The 16,208-nt window shown below is 32.8% G+C and overlaps 1 protein-coding gene across 3 annotated transcripts; it reads left to right on the top strand.

Annotated features, from left to right (window-relative positions):
* Window positions 1-7,826: 7,826 nt before the first annotated feature.
* On the top strand, window positions 7,827-15,747 carry LOC120769174 (epidermal retinol dehydrogenase 2). 3 transcript variants are annotated; one of them, XM_040096057.1, is made up of 6 exons: window positions 7,827-7,951; window positions 11,080-11,228; window positions 14,411-14,564; window positions 14,666-14,820; window positions 14,896-15,256; window positions 15,324-15,584. In XM_040096057.1, exons 2-6 carry the CDS (start codon window positions 11,206-11,208, stop codon window positions 15,582-15,584), a joined length of 954 nt encoding a protein of 317 aa, XP_039951991.1. In that variant the 5' UTR covers window positions 7,827-7,951; window positions 11,080-11,205. The 3 variants fall into 3 exon arrangements, with proteins under 3 accessions (XP_039951991.1, XP_039951993.1, XP_039951994.1); XM_040096059.1 differs by lacking the exon at window positions 7,827-7,951 and adding an exon at window positions 7,960-8,100; XM_040096060.1 differs by lacking the exon at window positions 7,827-7,951 and having other exon boundaries at window positions 11,206-11,228; window positions 15,324-15,747.
* Window positions 15,748-16,208: the final 461 nt, after the last annotated feature.

Genomic DNA, 16,208 nt, shown 5'->3' with positions numbered 1-16,208 from the left:
ATGATTCAATCAGAACAATTTCCTCAGAGATTATAGTACTGAATGAGGCAACAATCTGTGTTAAATTTCGTGAAGATATCTTGTCAAATAAAAAAGTTTTCCATGCAAGGACTTGATTTTGACCGATCAGTTTATATGGCAGTTACATACTACAGTGATCCCATAAAAGCGATTCCGATAAATGAGCAGCTACTTAAGGAGAAAAGAACGTGTGCAAAATTTCAGTTCGATATCTCAAAAACTGAATGACTAGTTCGGGTGTATACAGACAGGCAGACCATTTGCTCTTCTGGTGCAAACTTATGAAAAGTGATGTTATGTTATTTTGCATTTTAGATTGCAATATGTATGTATGTATGTACATATATTCATATGAATTTGTAGAAATAACCATACATTTTTTTTAACAATATATTTACTACTGATAGCTTAGTATTTGTAATTTTTTCCCACATCGGCTATTGAGCGAAAATCTAACGGTAATGCCCCACATAAGGGAAATGAACAAGTCATATATTTTATATTTAACGCTTTTACTGAGCAACAACAAACTGAAAGTTGGCACGAAATTTTAGTCATCCCAATAGGAAAATCTCTTTAAGATTTTTTTTTTGTATATTTCAACATACATATTTAGAATATGTTTAAATATAAAACCAATACCTAAATTTGTTTTGTTCTTTAAGACTGAACAATCATATATGCACAATAAATTCCCAAAAACTTTTGAATTAATATAATAGCGCTGACGATAAAATAAAAGCAGAAAAAATATACCTAATTGCTGCTATTAACTTCCCTTCGTAACAAGCTTCAATATTTCGTACAAATAATATCTGCTAAGAAGGAAAATATTCATATAAACACACCTTTTCAATATTTCTAATACCGATTTGTGAAAATAATTTTCTCATAAATATTTTTCCAGAAACAAAGTTGCATAAAATTTGAAAATATTAAATTTTTTATAACGCCTGAAGATAAATGTCGAAATACTTATCATTTCAGCTTGCATAACAATTTCCTACTGGGTTCACACCTAGTAAGCATATGCAGTCATTTGAAGTTGTACTCACACAAAATTAGTGTTTGTTGTTGCTTTCATTTTCGTATTCGAAGTGCTGCATTATTATTCGGTTGTTATTTAGCCAATATCAATAATCAAAGTTAGAGCATTCAATGAATCATTAAAGCACGTGCTACAACAGAACTACTGTATGTACATTCATATGTATGTAACTATATACCTGTATGTGTGTAAGTACTTTCGCTAACAGTGTTTCGTTTTGGCTGTCATAAGTAGAAATAACGTTTTTTGATGGAGATTTTCCAAGATAATTGGAAAAGGAGAGCACGTAGCCGGCATAACCGCGGCGGCCGTCATAAGGCCCATTGTGCTCCCGGCTGGTACCCAAATTAAGCCTTATCCATCAACTCAGTGGATTTGGTGAAAAATCGGTTTTTTCCACCCCATCCACGCTATATCCTTCAAGTCGGAGCATTGAGAGTCGTGGAATATATTTCGTCTCATCCAGCTGAAGAGGTTACATTGGTTTCCTCGAGTAAAAACAGCCTTTTTTCAAAAATTTCTTCTCATATAAAAATTTAATATTTTATTTTATTAGAAATGTTTTTTGTTACAAACATACACTATTAATAAAGAAATTTTGAAATTTTTGGAAAAAAATATTTTAAACTCGGCCATTGCGACGCCGTTTTCGATGACCCCTCGGAAAAAAGATTCGTCCGCGTTGGCAGTATAACTACTTACTGGACCTAAAACTTTAACTTTAACTTAACTTAAACTTAAACGAAGAAAAAAACTGAAAATCGGATTTTTGGCAGACGTTTTTACAAAATATTTAAATTTCTGTGAAAATTTCTCGACATTTTTTTTCAAATAGTTGGAATCGAAAAAAATCCTTCGCCCAAGCCTTTAAGAATTGTATCTTAAAGACCTGTGTAAAGTTTCATGAAGATCGTTGAAGATGAAGTTAATTAGTTCTCCAGAAATCTTTCCAACCATCCAAATTTCAAAAACACAGTTTCGAGAAAAAAACATTTAAAGACGGCGCACTTAGCCTAGCTAGCCTCGGTCGCACAAGTTCTCAAGAGTGTATCTCCGAAACTATTACTCGGATCAACTTGAAAATTTAGGACAATATTCTAGAAGTGTTGTAGAATTTAAATAGGACAATATAAAAATTGATTTTTTGAAACCCGTAAACCCATGTAACTGCGGAAGGCTGTCCATTTGTATAGATGCCGTGCCAGTGTCTCGTCATACTCCGCGCATGCTCTGTATTTTGTTGAATCCACTTTGCCAATTTTCTGAAGGTGTGAGTTTAAGGGTAGGCGCACTGTGATTACCCCTACAATATTACTCCAGAGCCTTTGCTGAGGTAGTGTTCATTGCATCCGTAAACCCCAGCAAGCAGACTCGTTGCACTTGTTCCAGGTTTTTAATACGGCATTTTCCCGATACAATATTCATTTTATGGTAAAATTACATACATACGTACATATGTATATATGAAAAATATTAATTATTTTAGCTAATTTAGGAAAACAAAATTATAATTTCTAATTTAAAAAAATTTGATGTAAAGATTAAATTTAAAATAAAACTTTTAATGATGCAAAAGCTCGGAATGAAGAATTTAAAATTTTATTATTGAGAAAGAAAAGTTAGTATTTTAACTTGTAATCCCAAAAAAAGAGAAATATTTACATTTTTATCTATTCTGTATTTATTTTATGATATTTAAATTTTTTTTTGCAATTCTGCTTTTACATTTCCAACCACTGTGTGTAATTGCTTACTATCTATTTGTGTGCTTAATCAGTGCATCAACTAAATATCCTAATAATTACTTTGTTTCACACACATACGCGCACATACATACAATACATACGTAATTGCATGCATGTTTTCTATGCTGTCGAGTATTAGACTAACAAAAGAATTGTGTATACACAAATACAATGTAATAATAAAATGAATAAAATATGCAATGTAAACATTGTCATGGACAAAATCAATTTACCTTTTTACCCCAAATAGATTTCCTTGCTATACATATTAGCTTACAAACTTTGGGTTGATCTTCTTCCAACTAAATTATTGTACATGTATGTATGTATGTATGTGCTAATGGCTGGTCAGTTAATTTTTTTTATAAAATGTTCATATGTTCGAAATTGTACTGAAAAAATCCTAGAGTTTTTAAGAAATAAATAGATTCATCACTGCTTGGTATTGAAAATATTCAAAAGCTAATCAACAATTTCCACAAGTTTTTATTTCTCACTTTATTTTGATGTAGAGAATATTTATGTGTGCTGTTATAATTGTTTAGCTTAATGACATACATACACAGCACAGAGAAATATGAATGTCCAAATAAATAACATGAGATAGGCGGTTAAACACCTCCTATGCCCTTCAAGTGCGCTTTAAAAAAGCGTTGTTGGTGGCTGTGATTAATGGGACTCCATGAAACCAAATTCGCAGCAATAAATATACTTACATTTTCTATCAACTTCATGGTAAAGCCTTAGCTTTATTTCTAAAACGTAGCCGTAGACCTAGCCGCGGCCAACATTTGAAAGGGATAATCTTCAAAAAATAAATGCCAAATAATGTTCTTTCGAATGACAATAAACATCCTCATTAAATTTGAAGTTTCTGTGGTTTGCTTTTTAAATAGGGAACCTCGCAATAACCACCCTATATATGTATGTATGTGTAAAAAATTTACTTACACTCCTTTCCACACCTGCATTTCTTTATTTGCTTTCGCCTCATTTATATGTAAGTATATTTCATGCGCTTGTTCGCAATCAGAAGCATAACAAAGTTAGCACTTACATACATATTTACGCACCGGTTCCTTAATCAAGCACATGTGCTATGCTAACTTCAGCATAAGCTCGCTGCATTCTTCTGCCACGCTAACCTTGAAAAGCGCAAAACTTGTCGCGATAAGCAACAGTTCAGTAAACAGGAAATGTGAAGGGACTACAAAGGAGTTAAAAATCTTAATAAATGTGCACACGTATGTAGCTATCTATACATAAACAATAAATAAATAAAAGTATACAAATGAAAAATACTGAAATGATCACAAAGTAAAGATAATATTTATATGGTTATGGCATAACCCAGGGAACAAAATGAACGTAGAACGAATGTAAATAAAATTTTATTCAAACAAGTAAGGAAGAGCTAAGTTCGGGTGTCACCGAACATTTTATACTCTCGCATGATAAAGTGATAATCGAGATTCCATTATACATACGTCATTTACATATTTTTCAAATACCGTATTTTTGTAAAGTTTTATTCCGCTATCATCATTGGTTCCTAATGTACTATATATTATACAGAGAAGGCATCAGATGGAATTCAAAATAGCGTTATATTGGAAGAAGGCGTGGTTGTAAACCGATTTCACCCATATTTCGTACATGTCATCAGAGTGTTAAGAAAATATTATATACCGAATTTCATTGAAATCGGTCTAGTAGTTCCTAAGATATGGTTTTTGGTCCATAAGTGGGCGAGGCCACGCCCATTTTCAATTTTTAAAAAAAGCTTGGATGCACCTTCTTTCTGCAATTTCTTCCGTAAAATTTAGTGTTTCTGACGTTTTTTATTAGTCGGTTAACGCACTTTTAGTGATTTTCAACATAACCTTTGTATGGGAGGTGGGCGTGGTTATTATCCGATTTCTTCCATTTTTTAACTGTATATGGAAATGCCTGAAGAAAACGACTCTGTAGAGTTTTGTTGACATAGCTATAGTAGTTTCCGAGATAAGTACAAAAAACTTAGTAGAGGGCGGGGCCACGCCCACTTTTCTAAAAAAATTGCGTCCAAATATGCCCCTCCCTAATGCGATCCTTTGTGCCAAATTTCACTTTAATATCTTTATTTATGGCTTAGTTATGACACTTTATAGGTTTTCGGTTTCCGCCATTTTGTGGGCGTGGCAGTAGGCCGATTTTACCCATCTTCGAACTTAACCTTCTTATGGAGCCAAGGAATACGTGTACCATGATTCATGTTTCATCATGATATCTCAATTTTTACTCAAGTTACAGCTTGCACGGACGGACGGACGGACAGACGGACGGACAGACGGACGGACGGACAGACAGACATCCGGATTTCGACTCTACTCGTCACCCTGATCACTTTGGTATATATAACCCTATATCTGACTCTTTTAGTTTTAGGACTTACAAACAACCGTTATGTGAACAAAACTATAATACTCTCCTTAGCAACATTGTTGCGAGAGTACATATAAAAATATACTATGGAATACATAATTTATGGGGGTTTGTAAATCATAAAAATTATGTGTCGATTTTCGAGATGGATTTCTTATTTCATTCTTTAGTTAAGAATTTTCCCGTAAATAAAATTTCAGACAAAAGTATTGTTATAGGTTATGTTGCGTCGGCTTAGTGAATATTCTGCGCCCAACCTCAGAAGATACCATATCTCGTCACATAAAAAAGTTTTTCGTATAAAGACTTGAATTCGATTGCTCAATTTGTATTATAGCGATATTTTACCAAATAAGGAAGTTTTCCGTACATAAACTTGATCCGATCGTTCAGTTTGCATGGCAGCGATATGCTATGGTGATGCGATATCGGCGGTTTCGACAATAGGGCAGCTTCTTGAAGAGAAAAGGACGTGTATCAGATCAAATCGAAAGAAGAAGAAATGCGCTACATTTAGAAATATTTGTATAAAAAGGGAAGAATGCCACGCAGGCCACGCAGGCCACCAATGAATTTTATGAAGTTTAAGGAGACGATGCTGTATCAGTTCGTGCAGCACAACAATGGTTCGCTCGCTTCCGTTCTGGAAATTTCGATGTGAAAGATGCACCTCGCTCTGTGCGCCCTATCGTTGAAAAAGTCGATGAAATGATGGAAAAGATTGACCAGAATCAGTCACATAAGCAGCCAAGACATCGCTAAGGAACTATACATTCATCATCAATTGGTTTTGAACCATTTAATAAAGGCTGGCTACAAAAAGAAGCTCGATGTTTGGGTATCACATGAATAGTCTGTGAAAATTTTAATGGACCGAATTAACATCTGCGATTTTTTGCTGAAACGAAATGAAATCGAACCATTTCTGAAGTGAATGGTGATAGGAGACGAAAAGTAGACCAAATACGACAATAATGTGCGAAGAAGATCATGGTCCAAGCGTAGTGAAGCTCAACAAATGGTCGAAAGGTAATTACCCACTATGAGCTGCTCCAGCCTGTTCGAACAATTGATTCTACATTTTACTGTCAACAACTGATGAGATTGAAGCAAGTAATAGAAAAAACGGCCAGAACTGAGCAACAGAAAGGGCTTCGTCTTCCATCAGGACAACGTTGCACCACACACATCTTTGCTGACGCGGCAAAAACTGTTAGAGCTTGGCTGGGATGTTTTGATGCATCCACCATATAGCCCTGATCTTGCACCATCGGACTACCATTTGTTTTACTCAATGCAGAACTCCCTTAATGGAGTAAAGTTGGCTTCAAGAGAAGCCTGTAAAAGCTACTTGTTGCAGTTTTTCGCCGAGAAACCAGAAAAGTTTTACACTGATGGAATATTGTCTCTAGCGGAAAAATGACAAAAAGTGATCGATCAAAATGGTACATACATACATATGTATTTGGTTCATTAAAGTTCATTATAAATATTATATAAAAAAAAAAGTTTAAGTTTGATTAGATACATATGCGAAAAGACTTTTTCGACTTCCTTTAGCTTTAGAGTACAAAAAATGATTTACTGGGAAGCGTGTTTGGTATGAAATATAAGATACAAGCATGTTCATTGCGTTAAATACATACATATATACAAACATGTATATGTACATAACTCAAATTGCATGCTGTTGCCATTACTTTACTGTTTATGCCGAGAACACTGGTCTTGTTTCTGTTCAAAAGAGACACTAATTGGAGTTGGTCATCGCTGACGTTGGGCAAGGTCAGTGTAAAGCGTTGATTTCATCAAAAGAAAAAGACAATATTTACGTGCATGTGCACGCACAGTGAACATGTGTACATATTAGTAAGAGTTGCTTTTTTATTTTTGGTTTTTTGTTTGTTTTTTTTTTGTTTTTTTTTTTGTCGTGTTCTAAGAAAGATCAAATAGTGTCAATTGAAGAAGTCAACAAAAGTGCGAAATGGATTGTCGATATGAACTTTATGTGCTTGCAGCAATCTGTGTAGTTGTACTTGTGGTATATACATACATACATACATATGTATTTATGTATGTAATTTTTATTATTTAATTTAATATTTCCAATATTTAGTTTGAAGAATGTTTTTGCAAAATAAGCTAGGAATTAGAATTTATACAAAGGCGACTTAAATTAGTTTTTTTTCTTATATAATGCAAAACATATATTTTAATAAAAATTAATAATAAAAATATATAAATTAATAAAAAATAATAATAATAAAATTTACTTACAAATATACATACATACATACATATGTACATACATTCATGAAAACCGTTTCGAAATTAAAAGCGCGCTCAACACATTCCAACTAGCGGCCGCATCTGGTTGGCGGGCAACTGCACTTGTCGGCTTTGTAATTGTCACAGAGCAGCTTTTTGATGTTGTCACCGCAAATGTAAGCCAATATACTTGTATGTATAGAAACTGAGCAAAAATGCGCAAAAAGCTTGCATTATGCGATGCTTGCCAAAAGCCCGGCACTCAGGCCGCAGTTAAGCCAGCGGCCACCAGCGCAGCACCAAACAGTTTGCATCGAACGTCGGCCGATGCAAGTTCAGTTTCCAACTTTAAACCGTTAAGCAAAGTACACAAACAGACTAACGGCTACGCGGACAATTTAATATTCTGAGCCAACAAAGACCGTGTGCTGTGCGCAGAATTTGAGTGAGGACAAGCCTTTGCATACTTAAAAGTCACAATAAAAACAGGAAAAAATTACTTAAACAAATACAACAGTGATTTATAGCATTTGTTTTTGTAAATGCGGCACAAATGTAGTGAACAAGAGGAAGAATTAGCTACAAGTACAAATTGTGAGCGTAATTTAAGTGTAAATATTTTTTTTTGTTTTTGCAGCATATAAATAAATTTCCAGTGCGTATACTTACATATTTATATTTTCCTACATTTACGTATATAAAAATATAAGTATATGTATGAATGTATACACGGACATTAGCCTGCATTGTGGCGTCTGCTCGACTGTCTGCCTGTGGCTTCGTTACCCATTGGGGAAACCAGTAAAAGGCCCACATTCGCTGCAACAAATCCACCAAAACGGCACTTCCACTTCCGCATTTTCATGCAGCGTGCACAAGCATGCACAGACACACACACACACACATACATATGTGCTTGCAAATGCTCTTATAGAAATACAGATTTTTATTCACAAACTGTAAACAATGTTGCTGTGCAAACCTACTGCTGTGTGCCACTGTTGCAACAAGTTTAATGTTGCACATAATGTCAACACACCAATTGCGATTATTGTAGGGTAATGGTAATGGCGTTTGAAGCCAGTTTTCGGTATAATTGACAGTACGAAAGGAAATTTAGGTTTTTGAAAATATTTATTCTGACTTAATTCTAATTTTTTTTCGAAGTAACTAGGAAAGTTACGACGTTTATTGTTAAATTTGCAATTATTTTGAAAGTAATAATTTTTCCGGAATTTTGCTAATTATTTATTGCTGCAATGAAGTATTTTTTTTTTTTTTGGTAATTGTATTATTTTCTCTCACATAAATATTAAGCAGTACTGCTCTCAGGGTTTTTTGAAAGACTTTTTGTTCGTAGAGTTTTTGGCAATTTCAAGTTTTAACCGTTTTGTGGATCTCCAGTTTGAAAGCGCTTAAAGAAATTTAAATTTAAGTGTTGTTATGCTCGAATTTGTTATGGTGTGGGGACTAACTCAGTGTGTGTTGAATAGAATTTTCAAATTCTAAAAAAAATCTGATAGCGGTTGGACCTCTTAAAGGCAGTAAACAATTTCTGAGGGTATTTACAACAACAAAAATTGTTAACTTCGGTTGCACCGTAGAGAGTTTCCATACAGCAACTTAAATTTTATCTAGCAGTTCGTATGGCAGCTATATGCTATAGTGGTTCGATTTAAACAATATGTGCACAGATTTTAGGTTGCCTTGGACAATAATCCATGACAAATTTTGTAAAGATATCTCGTCAAATGAAAAGGTTTTCTATACAAGAACTTTAATTGATCGGCCAACTTGTATGGGAGCTAAGTATATGCTATAGTGATCCGATCTAAACAATTTGTTCGCAGGTTCTGCCGTTGCTTAGAACAATAGTTCTCGCCAAATTTTGTGTAGATATCTTGTCAAATAAAAAAGTTTTCCATACAAGGTCTGAATTTTGATTGTTCAGTTTATATGGCAGCTGTATGCTATAGTGAACCGATCTAAACAATCTCTTTGGAGATTGTACCATTGCCTTCTAAAATGTTCTATGCGAAATTTTGTGAAGATATCTTTGCAGATCAAAAAGGTTTTCATATAAGAACTTGCTTTTTATTGTTCAGTTTGTATGGCAGCTATATGCTTTATTGATCCGATATCAGCGGTACCAACACATGAGCAACTTCTTTATAAAGAAAAGCACATATGGAAAATTTCAATATCTCCGAAACTAAGGTACTTATTTGCGTATATACAGACAGACATGGTTAAAGCAACTCAACTCGTCGCTGATGATCATAAGTATATTTTATAGGATCTCGGACATTTCCTTCAGGGTACTTGAAGTATACCCCACAGACCGCTTAGCACATCATTCGCAAAATTTTTCCTTGAGCTTTGTTGAGTAGTACGAGTATAATTACTCTGCTGCTAGATCTTTCAGGGCATATTAATTTTCTACGACGTTTGCAACACCCAGAAGCAAACAACGGAGACTCTATAAAATGTATCTATAAATGATCAGATTACGAATTTCGGTTAAAAAAAATGTCCATTACCTACAGCTAGTTTTGTAATTTTTTGTAAATGGTGGTCATTTGACCCCTACATCCCTTGACTACAACACAAAAAATCCACGTTTTAGTACATTTTTGCTATCAAATTAGGTTTTACCAACCAAAATTAGCAGGAAACAGACTCTAACAACACAGTTGTAAATTAACTGTTAACTAGTGTCTCACCAAAGCAATAGCAAACCTTTTAACGGTACATTTATGAATTATTTCACTTTTACTTTATTTACACACACTAAACTAGTTCGCACCGCAAACACGTTAATAGAACTTCAGCTAAAAGCACATAAGCTTCTTGAGCCGCTACCCACTTTTCTAACTTTTTTCACAACAATCCACAACAAATATTGAACAATTAACATACCGCATGGGCAAACAGTTGCAATAACACACAGCAATTATTTGCAACACATCCAGGCATGCAATTATCGTGTCGGCATATCCAGTTGTTGCGTTAGCACCAACGACAGTTGACTTACCCCTTCCTCTGCTGTTATCGCTGCCAAAGCACCGAAGCAAGTAAGAGGCGCGCCACTGGACACTGTGCAATGGAGTAGCGGAAAATTATTGCCGACTACGTTGCAGCGCAAAAATTTCGACGGATTTGCGCATGTCTAGCCAACGTGTTTGCCGCTCACCGCGACGCATAAAATCGGATGCAGAAGTGAGGTGGTGGCGGTGATTTGCGCAAACCGCAGTCTAAGCATTCGCATTTCATTTTTGCAACATTTAGCGTTGCATTAGAGCATAATCGCACACAGTTTTGGAATTGCAACATGCAGTAATCGCCAACCGGTCTGTCGGACCAGTTTCGTTCGATTAGTTCTCTGTCTGGCAACTTGTGCAAACGAAAGTGAATGTGCTGACGGCTAAAAGCTACGTTTCGCCGGCTCGAAAAAACATAAACAAACTTTGCTAGCGGTAGTATTTGTTGTAAATATTTACCTGTTTTTATATTGTGTGTGTATTTGTATGTTCGTGTGTGCATCTATGTTTATACATATTTACGTATTTGTAGATTCAGTTAGCCTAGACGTGGACAGAGCCGCAAGAAACCATACAAACGTTAATCACGTGTGACTGCGCACCTACGCAAGCCCCTTTATATTATTGTGTATGGTATAAAATATAAAAAAGTTCCAACATGATTGAGCGCGACGTCATACAGTAAGTAAATATGTGTAAAGTACTTAGCAATTTAATCGATTATTATTGAATGTATAACATTATAATAAATATATTTTTTGTATTTGTGTGTATGTATATATATTTTCAGTAACATATTCAAAATTAACGGTAAACACAAACTTTTTAAAAGCATTCTACGTGGTTTCTTTAGTATTTGAACCTTATTGGGTAAAATAAAATATGACATATTTAAATAATACTATTAAAACTTATTGTAAATATAATATAAACAAAAACAAAATAACAATTGCTATTTTTTTTATAAAGAGATTAATTTTTAATTTTTTTTGAAATTTAATTTATACATATATTCCCAAAATCGGAATATGAAATTTAAAAACTAATTTTTTAATCACAAAATCGGAATTAGAAATTGGATATTGAAATTTTTTTAAACTGAAAAATTGAAAATTTAATCTTTTAATTTGAGATCAAAATTGAAAAATAAAATTTATTATAATAATTGGAATAAAAATTGGAAATTTAATTTTTTAATCACAAAGTCCGAATTAAAAAATGGAAATTTAATTTTTTAATCACAAAATCGAAATTAAAAATTTAAAATTTAATTTTTTAATCACAAAGTCAGAATAAAAAAAATGGAAATTTAATTTTTTAATCACAAAGTCGGAGTTATAAATTGTAAATTAAATTGTTTAATCCTAAAATCGGAATTAAAAATTAGAAATTTGAACTTTCAACCAAAAAATCAGTATTAGAAATTGGAAATTTAATTTTTCAATCACAAAGTCAGAATTAAAAAATGGAAATTTAATTTTTTTTTAAATCGGAATTAGAAATAAGAAATTTAATTTTTTAATCACAAAGCCGGAATTAGATTTAGGAAATTTAATTTTTTATTCACAAAATCGAAATTAAAAAATGGAAATTTAATTTCTTAACCCGAGATCGAAATGGAAAACTGATAAAATATTTTTGAATTTCAAAATTTGAGTAATAAATTTTTTTTTTTTTTCAAAAGAAAAGGTTTCCTAAAAAGTTATAAAAAGGAAAGATTAACATTTTTCTTAATAAAAAAAAATTAATAGTAATTAAATGTAAATAAGACAAAAAATGCTAAACTATGTTGTAATGTTGTATGTAAAAATATATCGTCCTTTTACAAAGATAACTACAACATTTCAAAACCTTTCTTATTAAATTTATTCAATTATGTTTCAAAACTTGTTTGAACATGTATTCCTAAGATTCTTTGTATTAAATATATTTTTTTAATGTGGTATTTAGTATTAATTTTAATTTTTAAATTTATGGTTCGATTTTCGGAATTAAAATTATTGGAAATATTTTTAATATTTAAATCCGATTTTTCAATAATTTGAAAATTATTTTTAAATAAGATACTAGTTCAATTACTGTTCTGTTTTTTTTTTTATTTTGCACAAACATAAATGCATTAATTTTATGTACTGTGACATTATTTTTCTGCTTCACCAATTTGTTTAGTTTATTATGTAAAGAAAACCGCTTTCGTTGTTCCTCGTATTTAAAATTTAAGTTTTGTCGAGACGATCCCTGCCAAGCCGGCTGGCTATAACGTATTTTATGAATCAGAAGTCTTGAGGGATTGCCACATATACTTTTTATTCTGATCGAAATGGCAATCTTTTGAAATTACTTCTTAAGTAATTTTAAGAAATATTATGCAACTGCTAGCACTACAATATCTAAACTGCACATCAGAAACTTAAAGTACATTTCCATAACACAACATCATTTATGATCCAAGCAAATAGCAATTAAAAATTTAACGGGTTAAGACCACGGCACTACATAAACAAATGCTTTGTATGCTAAGTTAATATGCACAAACTACTACTACCAATTTATTTAATTGAAATTACTATCACGTTTGGTTATCCGTGTAAGCATATTTACAAACAAACAAACATTTGTTTTGCATTACCATTAACCAAAGTAGTACTCATATTGAATATGTTCCAAAAACGTAGCTTGAACTTGAGAGTATTATCTTTCCACTTAGCCAAGCACTTAACACACTTTCGATTTCCACGCTAAACACCGCCTACATTGCGTCATTCGCAATTTTCCGCCGGCTTGGCATACAAATTCACTAATTAAATTGACAAATTTCGCATTGCATTTGTGCATGAAATGCAATAAAACATAAAAAAATAGTCATTGCTTCACATTTGCGTGTGGTTATTAGGTTAATTGATTTTTAAACCATTAAATTAACGTTTTTTTTTAAGTCATGCAAATTTTTATATTTTCCATTAAATACTAATTGCAGTTGTTGCCACATTATCTCCGCAATCATATGATATTTGTTTGTGTGTGAGCCTACCACTGCTGTCAAAACACTTCTATCCTTACCTTGTGCACCATTCATAATGGCGTTGCTTTTGTTTACGTTTCGATAACACATTTGCCGCCTTCTTGCCGGCAACAAGTGCCAGATTTGAGTAGTGAGAGGAGGTGCGTGTGGGCAAACAAATACACATATGTATGTATGTATGTATATAAAAGAGATTGCTGCTTTGTGTACCATTATTGCAGCCAACAATGGCGTGACATGCAAGCTAGTCGGCCCAGGCTATAAAAATGACCGGCAATTACTAGAAATGCTTAATCCATACGTTAACGACGTTTTTTTTGCTTTATTTAATATTGTTTTTTCAGTTGTTTTATCAGAGTTTGAAATTTGCTTAATTTGTTCAGTTTTAATTTTTTAAATGATCGTCGCTGACTATTGCGAACATCAACATGTTTATTTACATTTCATTCAAAACGAACGAATTTTATTCGTTATTATTTGAACTAGTTTACATTTTTGGACGAATGTTAAGAAAGTGTATCAAAATCAAGAGCAGGTTGCAAATTCTTAATAATATTTTCTTTAATTATTAAATTACTAATAAAATATATTTCAATCGGGGTCAGCTAGGCGTATGAGAAACATTAATGTTCAAGAAAAAAAATGCGAAAAATCAAGTGCAAGTAAACATATGTATGTATGTAAATATATAAGAGCAAACACCATTGAAATAACAAATTTTCAGTTCGATCATTATAATATACTATATATTATAAATAAAAAATACAGTAACTTATAGCTAAAATTTTATTTAATTAAAACTTGCGTTTAAAGGCATGCTTGCACTTATTCACTTTTTCAGCACAAATAAAACTTCAAAACGCATAATGGACATCATGCAGGATATAAGTGAATTCTTTGTGGTATTTGTAAAAATACTTTTAGAGTTATTGCATAGTCTTTTCGAAAAGTTTATGACCAAAAAGCTGAAGGATATTAGCGGTGAGATTATATTAGTGAGTATTTGTTAATAAATTATTAAATGTTTGATTTCATAACAAATATTACCATAAAAGCAAGAAAAAAAATATATCTAAATTATAAATAAACTCTGTAGATAACAGGCGCTGGCCATGGTATTGGACGCGAATTGGCGCTGCATTATACCGCATGGGGTAGTGTTGTTGTCTGTGTCGATATAAATGAGAAGAACAATGAAGAGACTTTGAAGAAAGCTAAAAGACTTATGCAAAATTCTGTTTACGCTTACACGTAAGAAAACTGCTGATAAAATTGTATATATGTATGTAAGTAGTTTCAGTGTAAATAAACATTATCTTGTTATAGTTGCGATGTTGCGGATCGTGATGCAGTTTTGAAGTTAGCCGCCAAAGTTGAAGCTGAAGTTGGTCGTGTCTCTGTGTTGGTAAACAATGTCGGCATCATGCCGACACATCCGCTGGAGCAACATACTGCTGAAGAGATAAGACGCGTATTCGATATAAATGTCTTATCACATTTCTGGACACTTGAAGCATTCCTGCCGCAAATGAAGCAACAGGGGCGTGGTCATATCATATGTATTTCCTCGATTGCCGGAGTTGTAGGGCTAACAAATTTAGTGCCATATTGTGCAACTAAGTATGCTGTGCGTGGCATGATGGAGGCGTTGCATGAGGAAATACGCGAGGGACCCTACAAGGACTTTGTAAATTCCAAAATTGCTATGCATTTTATCCAATGAGTATTTAAGTACTTATCTATTTTTTTAATAGATAAAACTGACAGTTGTTTACCCCTATATGACCAACACTGGTCTCTGCAAACGGCCAAAAGTGAAGTTTCCTTCAATGCTTGGCCTACTGGATCCCAAGGAGGTTGCCAAACATATTGTGGAAGCACACCGTTCAAATGTTAATGAAACTACAATACCTGGTAGCCTGCTCCATGTCAATAATTGGTGTCGCTTGTTGCCTTTGCGTTGTGGTCTTTTACTTAAGGATTATATAGATAGTGGTGTTGAATCAGATTTGTGAAATTGTTTTACCTTCAAGCTAAGCTAACTTCAATGTTTATTTTCTAATTGGCTTTGTATTATAGTGTGTGGGTTTTGTTTTGTAAGTATGTATTTTATAAAGAGTAATAAAATTGATGTTCGGTTATATATGAACAATAAACAAATTACGAGCAGTAGGAAAACTGCGTGGTATTTTTTGCACTTAGTGAGACTTTGGTAATATAATTTTACTATATGTTTATTACTCAATTGGTTCCGTTGAAATGTAAATCATAATTAAAAGATAAATGAATATATATATTTTCAGATAATTGAGAATAGATTAAACATTTAGTTGATAAATAAATTACAGGACCTTTTCTTTTATTTTTTTGCATAAACATGGAGAACTTTTTGATATCCGAAATACAATCAGCTGTTTTACACAGGCTTTGAAAAACTTCCATTTTTGTTCTTATCGAAGCCTTTCGGAAATCTAATAAATACTTATCAGAACGACTTAAAACCGAAAAATTGCGTTTCGGATATCATTTTTTTATTAAATAATAATATTTCATAAATATATCGTAATTATGACAATTTAAAATTTTGCTCGCTATTTTTTACTGTGTATATAAGTCACCCTGCATTTTCTATCATAGCA

This window comes from Bactrocera tryoni, chromosome 2, assembly GCF_016617805.1.
Source record: "Bactrocera tryoni isolate S06 chromosome 2, CSIRO_BtryS06_freeze2, whole genome shotgun sequence".
NCBI classification, from domain to species: Eukaryota; Metazoa; Arthropoda; class Insecta; order Diptera; family Tephritidae; genus Bactrocera; species Bactrocera tryoni.
Note: the sequence above shows the minus strand (reverse complement) of the source record. Positions and strands in the feature narration are given on the sequence as shown.

What these genes read in the sequence shown, in the direction of transcription:
- LOC120769174 (XM_040096060.1), top strand. Translation starts at nt 11,206, where the DNA reads ATGATTGAGCGCGACGTCATACA. An exon ending in ATTGAGCGCGACGTCATACA is followed by an intron (nt 11,229 to 14,410) that starts GTAAGTAAATAT and finishes TCACTTTTTCAG; the next exon opens with CACAAATAAAACTTCAAAAC. An exon ending in AATTCTGTTTACGCTTACAC is followed by an intron (nt 14,821 to 14,895) that starts GTAAGAAAACTG and finishes ATCTTGTTATAG; the next exon opens with TTGCGATGTTGCGGATCGTG.